Here is a 13,213-nt window from a genome sequence, read left to right as displayed (position 1 = left end):
AATTTCAATCCACAGCAACATTTTAATGCTGCAGGTGCAGACAAAGCTCAACCTCAAATTTTCCCACATATTAAGTGACTCATTAGGTCATCATAGTAAGGAAGCACATTCTACTTTATTAAAAATCTCATTAATTTCTGAACAAAGATGCTCAGTGACCTCATTGATGCTGTATTTGGTCTCTTGTTATCTGAATATCCTTTGTATAATGGTTTTCTAATCATAACCTTGGTGAACCAGGGTCATTTTATCTGCTAAATTCTCTAAATGTAAAGAAAGATAAATAGGCCAATTCTTATAACTAAATACTTTGTATTCTGACTGAACAAATTCAAGCCTAGTTTAATAAATGTTTTTGCTGTATAGCAGAAAATACAGACCTACTTCCGTTAAGAAAATTATGCTTTGCTATTAAACTAAAAAAAAGTTTCAATATTATTAAATAATTTCAAGAACACAATCACAGTTTTTTGTTTTTTGTTTTTTAGAGGATAGTTTTTATCATTATTGTACTAATTGAAACTTTTAAATTCTAAAACTGCAAATGAGGCTTTCAGTTCTATGAATTTTTTTAGTTCATTTCCCTGCATGGAAAGAAATCCTGTTAAGTCAATGCATTACTTGCTTTACAAAAAAGAGATTACTCCTGTCATTAGCATGACAACTATGTTAATAGAGCATAAAGAACATTCCCAAATATATACACTAATTCACTTCTTGAAAATAGTACATTTAATAATGATTTGTACATATGTATTATAAACTAATACTTGACTAATGAGAGCAAAGATAAAGAGAATTTTAAAATATTTCTTACCTTCAGCTTTTCTGCATCAGTCCTTACTTTAAGGAGTTCTGTAATAGCATCTACAAAACCCTGATGATGAAAATTACACATCTTTTCAATTTCCTTGTCATGATTACGGATACAAGCATCTAACTTTTCCATAAACTTCTTGTGTGCATTTGGTTGGTCGTCATACACAGACCTGAATGTACACAAAAAAGAAAACTAACATTAACTTCCCAGTTCACCAAAATGTATTCTTTATTAAATCCATCCTTTGCAACAACTAGTAATTTTTTCTTTGCTCTGTAATCAGTATATTAAGGAGACATTCGTACATTTCAAGAATTGCTTAATTCTGATATCCAGATTTAAGCCTGTGAATATGACTTTTAAATATACAATTAAAGCTATTTATGATAATTTGCTACAGTACCAACATTAAATTAGTTACTTCAGAGCATAAGTTAATGATTTAAAATAAGCAAGCTTGTAAAACACCTAAAAACGCTTTCCTATCTCTTACATGCAAAGTCACTACTCTGAAGCTTATCATGGTCCAAAAAAAAAAAAGATGGCACAGCAGGAAGGAATGCAATTTTATAAGTACATTCCCTTAAGCAGCAGAATATTATGATAAACCCTTCCTTTCGGAAGGTATCATTTCTATTACTAATACTACAGGCCAAATTACATAGCATGCCATCTTCAGGTAACAGTTGAGGCAACAGAATAAATGCATAGGCATCACAATGTTTTCCACTTAATATAACTATGGATCAACACTTCCCTACGAATTAAGTTCTTTGCCAACTAAATACAAGTTTTAACCTATAGCAACAGCTGATAATCATTTTTTAAGGTTTTTTTTTTTTTTTTTTCTTTTCAGAGAGAGAGGAAGAGAGAGCACAAGCAGAAGGACAGAGGGAGAGAGAAAGAATCTCAAGCAGACTCCATGTTGAGCATGGAGCCTGATTCAGGGCTCAATCTCTCACCATGAGACCATGACCTGAGCTGAAACCAAGAGTCAGACACTTAATCAACTGTGTCACCCAGGTGCCCACAACGGCTGGTAATCTTTAAATAAAATTGGATTGATAGTACTGTCATTAATAGATATCATTTGTGTGAAAAATTATTTAATTTCTTTTTGAACAAGTTAATGTTAAATGAGCCACAAACCCTCTAGATATCTGGAAACTGTCCAGATATCAGGAAATAGAGGTCTGAGGCTCAGAATATGAGTCTTTAACATACTAGTGCTCAAAAAGAATCACTGAGTGAATGATTAAAGAATGAACAAATTCCTGATTTCTGTAGCACCTACTGTGTGTCAAGACATATTCTAAGTGTTTTATATTTTAAATTTTTTAACCTCACGACAAGCTTATAAAGTAGATACTGTTATTACCCTTGCTTAAAAATGTTACCAATTATGTAACATCTGTAAATGCTATAAATTCCACAACTAGCAAGGGACAGTTAAGATATGAATCCTAGTAGTCTGGCTCCAGGGTTCATATTCTCAAGGCCATATTATATTCACTACAATGTTCTTTCTATAAATATGGTGTACACATTCCTACTATAACTCAGCTCATGCTATTTCCACATAGAGGGCATCATCCTCCCTGCCAACTATCATTCAGAAAAGGATTAAACTTGCCCAAAGAAAGGTTTGGCCCTTGCCCCCAGCTACTGGGAGGTAAACCTTCAGAATGTCCTTCCTACCTGATAGTTGTCTGTGTTTACTGGAGCGTCCTGGACAATGCCAAATAATCTAAGATAGCAATGTGGTTTAGAATGTGATTTACAGTGGATGGGGGCCTTCAGCCACATTGTATCAGCTCTGGAGAGTCAGCCATGTTTATGTGACCAATCCCCAGGAAAAACCCTGGATACCATGGGTTACGTGAGCTTCCCTACTTGGCAATACTCCATGACTACTGCCATACATCACTGCTGGGAGAAGTGCTATCTGCACGATCACTGGGAAAGGACAAACGGAAGACCCCTCTCTGAACTCTCCTAGACCCTGCCTTATGTACCTTTTCCTGATGTTAATTTTAATCCATATTCTTTTGCTGCAACAAATTGCAACTGTGAATTTAACATCTTTCTAAATTCTATGAGTCTTCCTAGTAAATTACTGAACTTGAGTGTAGTCTTGAGGACTTCCCAAAAATGTGCCCCCCAATCTGCTGCCCATTGCTTGAGATTTAGTTCAATTCACATTTCCTCCAACAAGACTTTATCATTCATTTCTATGCCAAGTAATCTCTTCATAAGCAGAATAGGTAAATTTATAGTCCTTTCCACTCACTATGACACATAATCATATATTATACTTTGTACTGTAATTTAAAGCTTTCAGGGATGCCTGGATAGCTCAGTGGTTGAGCATCTACCTTTGGCTCAAGGCATGATCCTGGGGTCCCAGATCGAGTCCCGCATCAGGCTCCCCGCATGGAGCCTGCTTCTCCCTCTGCCTGTGTCTCTGCCTCTCTCTGTGTCTCTCATGAGTAAATAAATAAAATATTTAAAATAAATAAATAAACCTTTCAAATATATGTCCTATATTTTGTTTCTTCATATCAACCATAAGCTTCTTGAGGGCAGTCTCCATGTAATAGGTTTTTAATGAGTATCTATAATAATACTAGAAACAGCAATATTGGAGAACAATTATTAAAAATTTGGGCCTTTAAGAGCTGAGCTAGAACTAGACTTTGATCTTGGACATCTTCTTTTCTTTTTTTTTTTTTTTTAAAGATTTTATTTATTTATTCATGAGAGATAGAGAGAGAGAGAGAGAGAGAGAGAGAGGCAGAGACACAGAGGGAGAAGTAGGCTCCATGCAGGGAGCCCGATGCAGGACTCGATTCCGGGACCCCAGGATCACGCCCTGGGTGAAGGCAGGCACTAAACCACTGAGCCACCCAGGGATCCCCGGATATCTTCTTTTCTACCGATATTACTCTCTCAACCTCATCCAGATTTAGAATTTTATATCCCATAAGAACACTGCCACTTCCCAAATTTAGGATTCCAGCCCCAATCTCTACCCTGAACTTCAAACTTATACATTTCTCCAACTGGGTATCTGATAAGCATCTCAGATATGTCCAAAAGGATTTCCTATCTTCTCCCTCAAACCTGCTCCCCTCACAGTCTTTCTCCATCTTGTTTGTAAACACCATTCTTCTAGTTGCTCCGGCAAAAAACTTGAAATCACCCCTGACTGTTCTCTTTCTCTCACTCTCCCTACCAAAACAATCAGCAAATTCAACCACATCTTACAACCCCTACTGGTGCCATGCTGGACGAAGCCACCATCACTTTGCCTAAATGTTACCAACTGCTTCCTAATCAGTCTCCTTGATTTTACCCTTGCTTCCTTTCAATCTATTCTCAACACAGTAGACACAATGAACCCATTAAAATATCTTTTTTTAAAAAGATTTTATCTATTTATTCATGAGAGACAGAGAGCGAGAGAGAGGCAGAGACACAGGCAGAGAAAAGCAGGCTTCTCACAGGGATCCCCAGGATCACGCCTTGAGCCAAAGGCAGACACTCAACCACTGAGCCACCCAGGTATCCTGATCCCATTAAAAAATAAATCAGATCTCGTGTCTCTCTTCTGCTCAAAACCCTATTTCTCTTAAAATAGCCCATAAATCCCTATATAATGTTGCCCATGTTATCTCATTGACCTCACTTCTTAATATTTACTCTCCACTTTACTTATTCTGTGCCAGCAACACTGGCCTTTTAATGGTTCCTGAAACACACCAAGCACATTCCTGTTCTATGCTTTACACATGTTATTTCCTCTACCTGGTTCACACTTCTTACACATGGGCTGCCTCCCTTCAGGTCTTTTATCCCCTTCTTGATGAGGTCTTTTCTGGCTATAGCATCTACATTATAAACACACATGCATGTGCCCATGCACACACACACACACACACACAGAATTCTTCCCTGCTTTCTTTCTCCTTTTTTCAAACAAAGGAGTTTAGGGGTGTCTGGGTGGCTCAACCAGTTAAGCATTTGGCTCAAGTCATAATCTCAGGGTCTGGGGATCAAGCCCCACTTCTGAGTCTCTGCTCAGTGGGGAGTCTGCTTCTCCCTCTCCCTCTGTTCCTCCTCTACTGCTTAGATTTGTGCTGCATCTATTAAGTTGAGAATCAGTACTGTAAATGATCCATCTATTACTAAGTTTTAGTCTCTCCTGACTCCTGATAACCACTTGCTGTTACAGACATGAGTACAAGCTGTAGCACAAACTGATATAACCACGTGTCACCCATAATCCATATCAATGAGATCATTCTGAACAGAGTATACAGAAATAAAGAAGTAGAGATGAGGAAACATTCTAAACCACAGGAATAAATGGCATTTATTAAAAAGTGCCAAAGGCCTAAGCAAGTGCCAGAATCCAAATTCATCACAAGATAAAATTTGGCCCTGAAAAGGACCCTAGGAAGTTCCCAGCTCTTTCTCAATTTAATAGATGCAGCACAAATCTAAAAGCCAGACAAAGCACTGAAAATGGAATTAATCAATACATGTACTTGATTTAACTCTCTACCCACTCTGATGAAAATATTAGAAATAACTAGTCTGAAAATTTGCTAATAAAGCCAATAGTAAATAGTTGAGTGAATAGAGACAAAGAGGAATGAGAAATGGTGGATATATAAAAGAACACTGGAAAAGGGAAGAAAGCAAAAGCAATTCCTCTCCAAAGTATTTCCTGACACCATATGCATAGCAGGGATTATCCGTCTTTTTCTGAAGGGATCTACTTTTTGTTTTGGTTTTTAAGATTTTATTTACTTATTTATGTATTTGTTTGTTTATGTATTTATTTGAGAGAGAGAGAAAGCCCACAAGAAGGGGGAGGGAGAGGGAGAAGCAAGCCCCCTGCTGAGTGGGGAGCCCACAGACACAGGGCTTGATCCCAGGACCCTGGGATCATGACCCAAGCCGAAGGCAAAGAAGGCAAACACTTAACGGACTGAGCCACCCAAGCACCCTGAAGGGACCTACATTTAATTATAGAGATAATTTGGAGAGACAGTGGAGGGAGGATATAGAAAGCAAAGAAGAAATGCACTCCCTGTCAACAATTCCCCATAGTGACTCAACTGACTAGAGAGAAATCCTATCTGCTGCTTCTGGCTTAATGTGGTGAAGATTAAAAAAAAAAAAAAAGTAACACACAACCAAGTACTTACTATTAAGTGTATTCACTAGAGCTTTACAATGTAGATTCTATTAGCATCTCAATTTACAAATGTAGTTTGGGAAGATTAAGACTTTAAATTCAAATTCACACAGCAGTAGGGCCAAGATTTAACTTCTAGTCTATCCGACTCAAAGCCAGTGCTCTTAACCATTATGTCACACAGACTCTCCAATCAGAAATGGTGATAAGCAGTATGGAATGCAGAGAAGTTATAGGCATAGCAACTAACCAGATCACCTTTGAAGATCAACAATTGAGAATGACTCAATAGGGAATCCCTGATGTGCACTGTTGCATCCATCAGGTGAAATCATCCAATGGACAGAAAAAATGGATGAGAACTGAGGCATAGCTAATTGTTAGGCAGTATTAAATTACAAATGCAACAAAATAAAGAGGAGCAAAATATGAAGAAGAGAAAATTAAGGGCCCTGTACTCATCTAACCTCAGGTGGAGGCTCTGAAAAATCTATTTTTTGTCTTTAAATAACAATCATTATTCTTTGAAATTCTGATCTGCAGGGCAAGAAAGGAAATACCATTTAGCACTATTCAATCTCTGAACCCTCCTAAGTCAGTTAACAGTTTTATCCATCTAATCATGAATGTGCCAAATACATTACTGTTCTAAACTTTCAAGCAATATACAATTTTAATGAATTTTTCCTTCTTTTAAAATGTGCCTCAGAATGTCTACTGGCAAGCCTAATCAAATGCTATAAATAAATACAACAGATACATGACAAAACCAGAAAGCTAGTAAATTTTTCACTATCCCACATCCACTAAAGTTGTAAATTAGTGCTCCATACACAGCTGAACCTTAAACAAGCATTTGAACTGCGTGAGTACACTTACATGTAAATTTTTTTCAATATAGTACAGTATCATAAATGTATTGTTTCTTCCTTACAACTTTCTTAATAACATTTTATTTTCCCTAGCTTACTTGATTGCAAGAATACAGTATATAATACATATAACATACAAAATATGTGTTAATTAACTGTTCACGGTATCATAAGACTTGGCCAACAGTAGGCTATCAGTAGTTAAGTCTTTGGAGAATCAAAAGTTACATGCAGATTTCCAACTGCACAGGAAGTCGGTGTCCTCTAAGACCCACATTTTTCAAGGGTCAACTGTACACATAATAACTTCAATGTAAGATAGTTCAGTCCTCCCTTCTGAAAGCTTAAGCATGAGTGCTTGCTTCGGCAGCACATATATTAAAAGCTTAGCACGGTGCCTGGGTGGCTCAGTCGCTTAAGCATCTGCCTTCAGCTCAGGTCATGATCCCAGGGTCCTGGAATCGAGTTACTAGGCTCCCTGCTCCACAGGGAGCCTGCTTCTCCCTCTCCTGCCTGCCATTCCCCTTACTTGTGTGTGCGTGCACACACTCTCTTCTCTCTCTCTGTCAAATAAATAAAATCTTCAAAAAAACAAAAGCTTAGCACAATAAAGTCTTCTACCAAAATGTAACACTAATCAGGCCAAAATGCAGATGTAAAATCAATTTTAAAAGAAGAGAGGACTTAAAAGCTTCACATGAACAGAAAATAACGATGGGCTATGCTACACTAAAGATTTCAATTTAAATATTTTAATTTTAGCAAATAGGAATGCATAAAAACAATGTACATGTCTTAAAAGCAGAGCTTAAAAATTCTTTTAAGTACACATTTTCTATCTTCATTACATCTTTCACACTAAAGCAAAACGTTGAAATATGAGTTATCGTATATTATTTGATCATCTGATGTAACCGGCTTAGAGCATTTATTAAACAAGTAAATCATCTTTCAGAAATGCCTTCTTGAATTGTGTGTACAGGGCTCCACCTAGTGGTAATAAAATAGATTTTAAAAATAACTAAGATCCTAAAACGTTAAAATTGATCCTTCAAAAATTAATATTATCAAATCAAATGTCTCAATGGAGGAATTCAATTTACTTCAAGTTTTTGGGACAGATATTCTATTCTCTTAATAAGATAAATAATTTATTAATCATATTCAAGGGTTTTCTTAAGGAAACACCTTTTGATGAAAAACAAATAACATTCACAAAATATTATGTGAAAAAGAACTCTCATTACTAGAAACACTTTAGGATATTTTTTGCCAAAAGGCGCACAGTATCCTTATGCCATTTTCAGTATTTTTTCTTTTACTATATTTTCATTTTAAAAAAATCCATCATAGTAACTGTAAAGAGAATAAAAAGTAGAGGTTTCTCCTACTATCTGAAAGTAGAAAGCTCTTATGAAACCAAAATGATATAGACTGAAGAAGCAAATACTACTAATTTATGTGGAAAAATTTCTGAGCATTCCCAAACACAAAAAAATAACCTCTCTTAGGTTTCTCTGGTATATCTCAAAATACATCTTGCTAACAGATGGACAAAATAAATCAAGATAAAACACAGATGCTCCCAGATACAGTTGAGAGCTATGGCTTCTTGATGCTGAGTATAGTTCCTAGGAAGAAGCTTGTCAGTGCCACTCCTGCTCATACTGCTGAATGCAATTTTCACTTTTCATATTTTTTCACAAAAGCAAAAATCCTCTTTAGATTTCTTTCGGTTAGTGAAAACAGGTAAAATGTAGGTCTCTTGTAAAAGTGAACTGATGTAACACAAACTTTGAAAAATAGGGGATACCTGTATTTATTTACAGAGAAATGACAACTTCTAATAAAATGTTTACATTTTTTAAAAAATTGATAAAATCTCAAAAGTACCCAATCCCAAATTCCCTAAATTACCTATATTTCCCGGAGCACTACAGTTTTCTAGACAGAATAAAAATGGCCTTTCTTGATCTCGGAATCCTTTGTTCTCCATTAGAATGAATATTCCATTACATAACCACAAAAGAGCATAATCAAGTCCTACACAGAAAAATGTGAAGATACTCACCTAAAATGATTACCATTAAAATAGTAGACGCTGGCAGACTTTCCTATGAATTTTATTAAGCCATCAATCAACTGCTGTTAAGGAAAAATTATGACTTTAGCAAGATAATGGACTTCCAAAATACTGGAAAGCTAAAACCTAAAATACCGTTCAAGAATCCCTGGGCACTAGCACTGCATTTACCTGTTGGTGTCCATACTTTCTGCAAACTTTCATCAGAAAAGAAATGTACATTGTTTCATCTCTGATAAAACTGTATTAGCTACTTCCAATCTCCATTGGATGGTTTTTAATGTTATTAATTTTTCAAACATTAACCATATTTTCTGTCAGTTCTTAAAATGATATATTAGCCTTAGTTTTATATTTCTAGTAATAAAAAATTGCTTTTACATCCTTTCAAGCATTCTTTATTCTTCCAGTCCATATGCATTCTTCCTATTCTTTCACCAGTGTTTCAAAAGTCATATCAAGCTTAATGTCTAACATACTGACCTTAATTTTATATCTCTAGTATTTAGTAATTAAGATTTGGTATTTTGTATTAGTGAGACTGCTTGTGATACTTCAGCAAATTTCCTATTTATACTGAACTCTTCAGATTCTAGGTACTGATCTTACTAATTAGTACTGAAATTTTGTTTACTAACATTTTGCTAACATTTGCATTTTGCTTACTTACATAACTTTTTCTGAATATTAAATATAAGACAACTAACCACTCCATTATCAGCTTTTGACAAATTAAATATTCCTAAAAATGATACTATGAAGACAATGTTAAAATAACAGAAAAACTAATCAGAAAATTTCAAAACCTAATAAAGCCATTCCATACAATATAAATTGCTTGCTAATAAACTCAGAAATAGGGATCCCTGGGTGGCGCAGCGGTTTAGCACCTGCCTTTGGTCCAGGGAATGATCCTGGAGACCCGGGATCGAATCCCACATCGGGCTCCCGGTGCATGGAGCCTACTTCTCCCTCTGCCTATGTCTCTGCCTCTCTCTCTCTGTGTGACTATCATAAATAAATTTTAAAAAAATTTTTAAAAACTCAGAAATAGTTTTAAAAACAGATTTTGGGGTGGGGAAGTGCCTGGGTGGCTAAGTCAATTGAGCATCCACCTCTTGATTTCGGCTCAGGTCATGATCTCAGGGTCATGGGATTGAGCCCCACATTGGGGCTCCACACTCAGCAGCAAGTTTGCTTGAGTTTCTCTCTTTCCCTCTGCCCATCCTCCCTCCCCCCCAACATGTGTGTGCACGCTTTCTAAATAAATCTTTAAAGAAAAAACAGATTTTTAGTATATCAATAAATTTGGCAAATTGGTTGTGCAACTCCTTTTAGGAGCCTTTAGATACATCTAAGGTGCCCAAAATTTCAGCAGCATCCATGTGAAAAACACAGGGATAAAATATTAGTCAAAGATAGTAAATGAGTTCTCATTCGGGAGAAGGGGCCTTTTTTCTTTCTTTTTTTTTTTTTAAGATTTATTCATTCATTCATTCATTCAAGACACACAGAGAGAGGCAGAGACACAGGCAGAGGGAAAAGCAGGCTCCCTATGGGGAGCCCAATCCGGAACTCGATCCCAGGACCCTGAGATCACAACCTCAGCCAAAGGCAGATGCTCAACCACTGAGCCACCTAGGCATCCTAAGGACGCTTTTTTCCATGAAGAATTCCACTTGGAATTCCTTTCTTTTAAACAACAAATAGCAAATATACCATCTCTCTATCTTAAATGCACAAAAGTCTTGCTCATTCTACTTAGCAATATAAAATAGCAAGAAAAGGGATGCCTGGGTGGCTCAGTGGTTAAGCATCTGCCTTCGGTTCAGGTCATGATCCTAGGGTCCTGAGATCAAGTCCCACATCAGGCTTTTGCAAGGAGTCTGCTTCTCTCAGCCTGTGTCTCCACCTCTCTCTGTATGTCTCTTGTGAATAAATAAATAAAATCTATTTTTAAAAATAGCAAGAAAAAAAGTAGTCAATATAAAATTATAATACCAAGTACTCATAACATTTCCCCAACCATTTTATCAAATATATCAAACATGAAAAACAACATTCCCATAACTTTCCCTGACACTCTGTAATCCAGGAGCAAATAAAAAAATGAAATACCTCCAAGACAGTAACACTTGCATAAAGACAAAGGAATATTCTTTCCAACAATATTCATTAAGTACCAATCATATGCAATAGAAACTGAAAATCAAGGGCAAAAAAACAAACATGCATAGTTAACCTTAACACAGAGGTTTACTGATCCCTAAATCATTAAAAATGTATCTGTACTGAGCATAATTCTTCAAAAAGGTAGGAAAATAAATGAAGTAGTTTTACAACATAGATCCAAAGTTCTTTTACACGCTTTCCACTGAGAAGTGAGATCTATATACCCGCCTTCTGAATCTCGGCAGGCTTCTGAGTACTTTGACCAATGGAATACAACAGAAGTAATTACACACAACTTCAGAAACTAGAAAAAAAACATGCAACTTGCCCCCGAACTTCTTTAGACATCCACTCTGGGAAAAGCCACCCACCATGTATAAAATAACATGCTGGAGAGACCACATAGAGCACTCAAGAATGACAGCCATATCAACTGCCAACAATGTGAGGGAACCATCTTGGCTATCTAGTCCAGATAATTTCAGCCCCAGCAGCAACGAATATCTGATTGCAAATACATGAAAAACCCCAAGTCACAAATGCCCAGCCAAATCCTTCCTGAATCCCTGAAAAAAAAGTTTATAAGTACAATACAAATTATTTGGACATCTGCATAAAATATGTAGATTAGAATTAAATTTAAATATTTTCCAAAGTAATTTCTTTTTTTCTTCTATCTCTTTTTTTTTTACTTTTGGCATCAGTCCTTTTTGGTACTGTCCTTAACTTCTTTTTCCACTGCAAGATGTCCTTTCCTCACAATATATGCCTCAATCTTAACCTTCCTTCACAATTCAGCTCAAGACAGCTGCTTTAGAGAAATTTCATCAATAGCCATATTGGATAATAACTTTCCTGGAATTTTCTTAGTTCTATTACTTTATTTATTTGTGTAACACTATCTTTTTAAAAATGTATCTTTTATTTGCATAACATAAAACTTATTTTCTAACTATTTCATGTACATTTCATCTAAATTGTTTGAGAACTGAAGGTGTCTTTTTTTTTTTTTTTAGATTTTATTTATTTATTAATGAGAGACACAGAGAGGCAAAGGGAGAAGCAAGCTCCATGCAGGGAGCCTGACATGGGACTCGATCCCAGGTCTCCAGGACCAGGCCCTGGGCTGAAGGTGGCACTAAACTGCTGAGCCACCTGGGGCCACCCGTCTTTTATTTCTATATTCAAATCATAAGTGCCAAAATGATGCAAAATATTGCAAAATTTAATGAAAAGGACAGGGTCACTAGAGGGCACCCTTCACCAAAAAGTACAAATCCAAATATTTTACTATTGCATCAAAACATGGTATGAATTTCATACTCAACCAAATTAACAAAAACCATGAAATCAAAATAACTTTTTTTTGAAGCTGCTTTATCCTGATCCTTATTACTTTAATGTGATAGTTAAAAATGGCACAAAAGAACTATAAACACCATAAAAATTCTCTGGCAATTCCAGGCTCATAATTTTTGGAGGTCCTAGAAAAGACACCATCATATAAGATCCTGAAGTAAAATCAAGAACTTTACTAACTTGCACAATATATTAAAAATGAAAGCAAGATGTTGATGTATTTAATTTGAACTTTGGAAGAAAGCATTCAAAAATATGCTAATTTTAGGGATGCCTGAGTGGCTCAGATGATTAAGTGTCTGCCTCTGGCTCAGGTCATAATCTCTGGGTCCTGGGATCAAGCCCCACATTGAGCTCCCCACTTCTCCCTCTCTCTCTGCCTCTCCACCTGCTTGTGCTCTCTCTCTCAAATGAATAAATATAAATCTTTTAAAAATGCATTAAAATACACCTTAATAAATATTAATTTTTATAATGTGTTTTTCAAAAGACAAAAAATTTTGCTACATAAGTATAACTCACAAGTAGTATGGAGGAAAGCAGAAACATGTTTTCCCTGATATAAGGCTGATTTCAATTCTCACTACTGATCCTGACTACAGTCCACTGCTATTGGTCATTTCACAGCTTTGCAGAGAAAACAGTAAGTTGATAAGAACAATTCTGCAACCACTCAAAAGCAGAATGTAGGGATCCCTGGG

General features: G+C 36.1%; 1 protein-coding gene across 26 annotated transcripts in view; it reads right to left on the bottom strand.

Moving 5' to 3' along the window:
• The window catches only part of EXOC6 (exocyst complex component 6), a 223,923-nt gene that overhangs the window by 171,670 nt on the left and 39,040 nt on the right, over positions 1-13,213 (bottom strand). For 24 of the 26 annotated variants that reach the window (XR_007406899.1, XR_007406900.1, XR_007406901.1 and 21 more), the window contains one exon: positions 818-989. Coding sequence is in view for 23 of the 26 variants with exons in the window: in XM_049103546.1 (XP_048959503.1) it covers positions 818-989 (172 nt within the window). In the remaining 3 variants the exon portion in view is untranslated. Of the gene's footprint in view, positions 1-817; positions 990-6,036; positions 6,061-8,969; positions 9,044-13,213 lie in introns of those variants that run through there. The other 2 variants (XM_049103548.1, XM_049103550.1) reach the window with 2 other exon arrangements.

Source organism: Canis lupus, chromosome 28 (assembly GCF_003254725.2).
Source record: "Canis lupus dingo isolate Sandy chromosome 28, ASM325472v2, whole genome shotgun sequence".
Classification (NCBI taxonomy): domain Eukaryota; kingdom Metazoa; phylum Chordata; class Mammalia; order Carnivora; family Canidae; genus Canis; species Canis lupus.
This window is presented reverse-complemented; position numbering and strand designations above follow the sequence as displayed.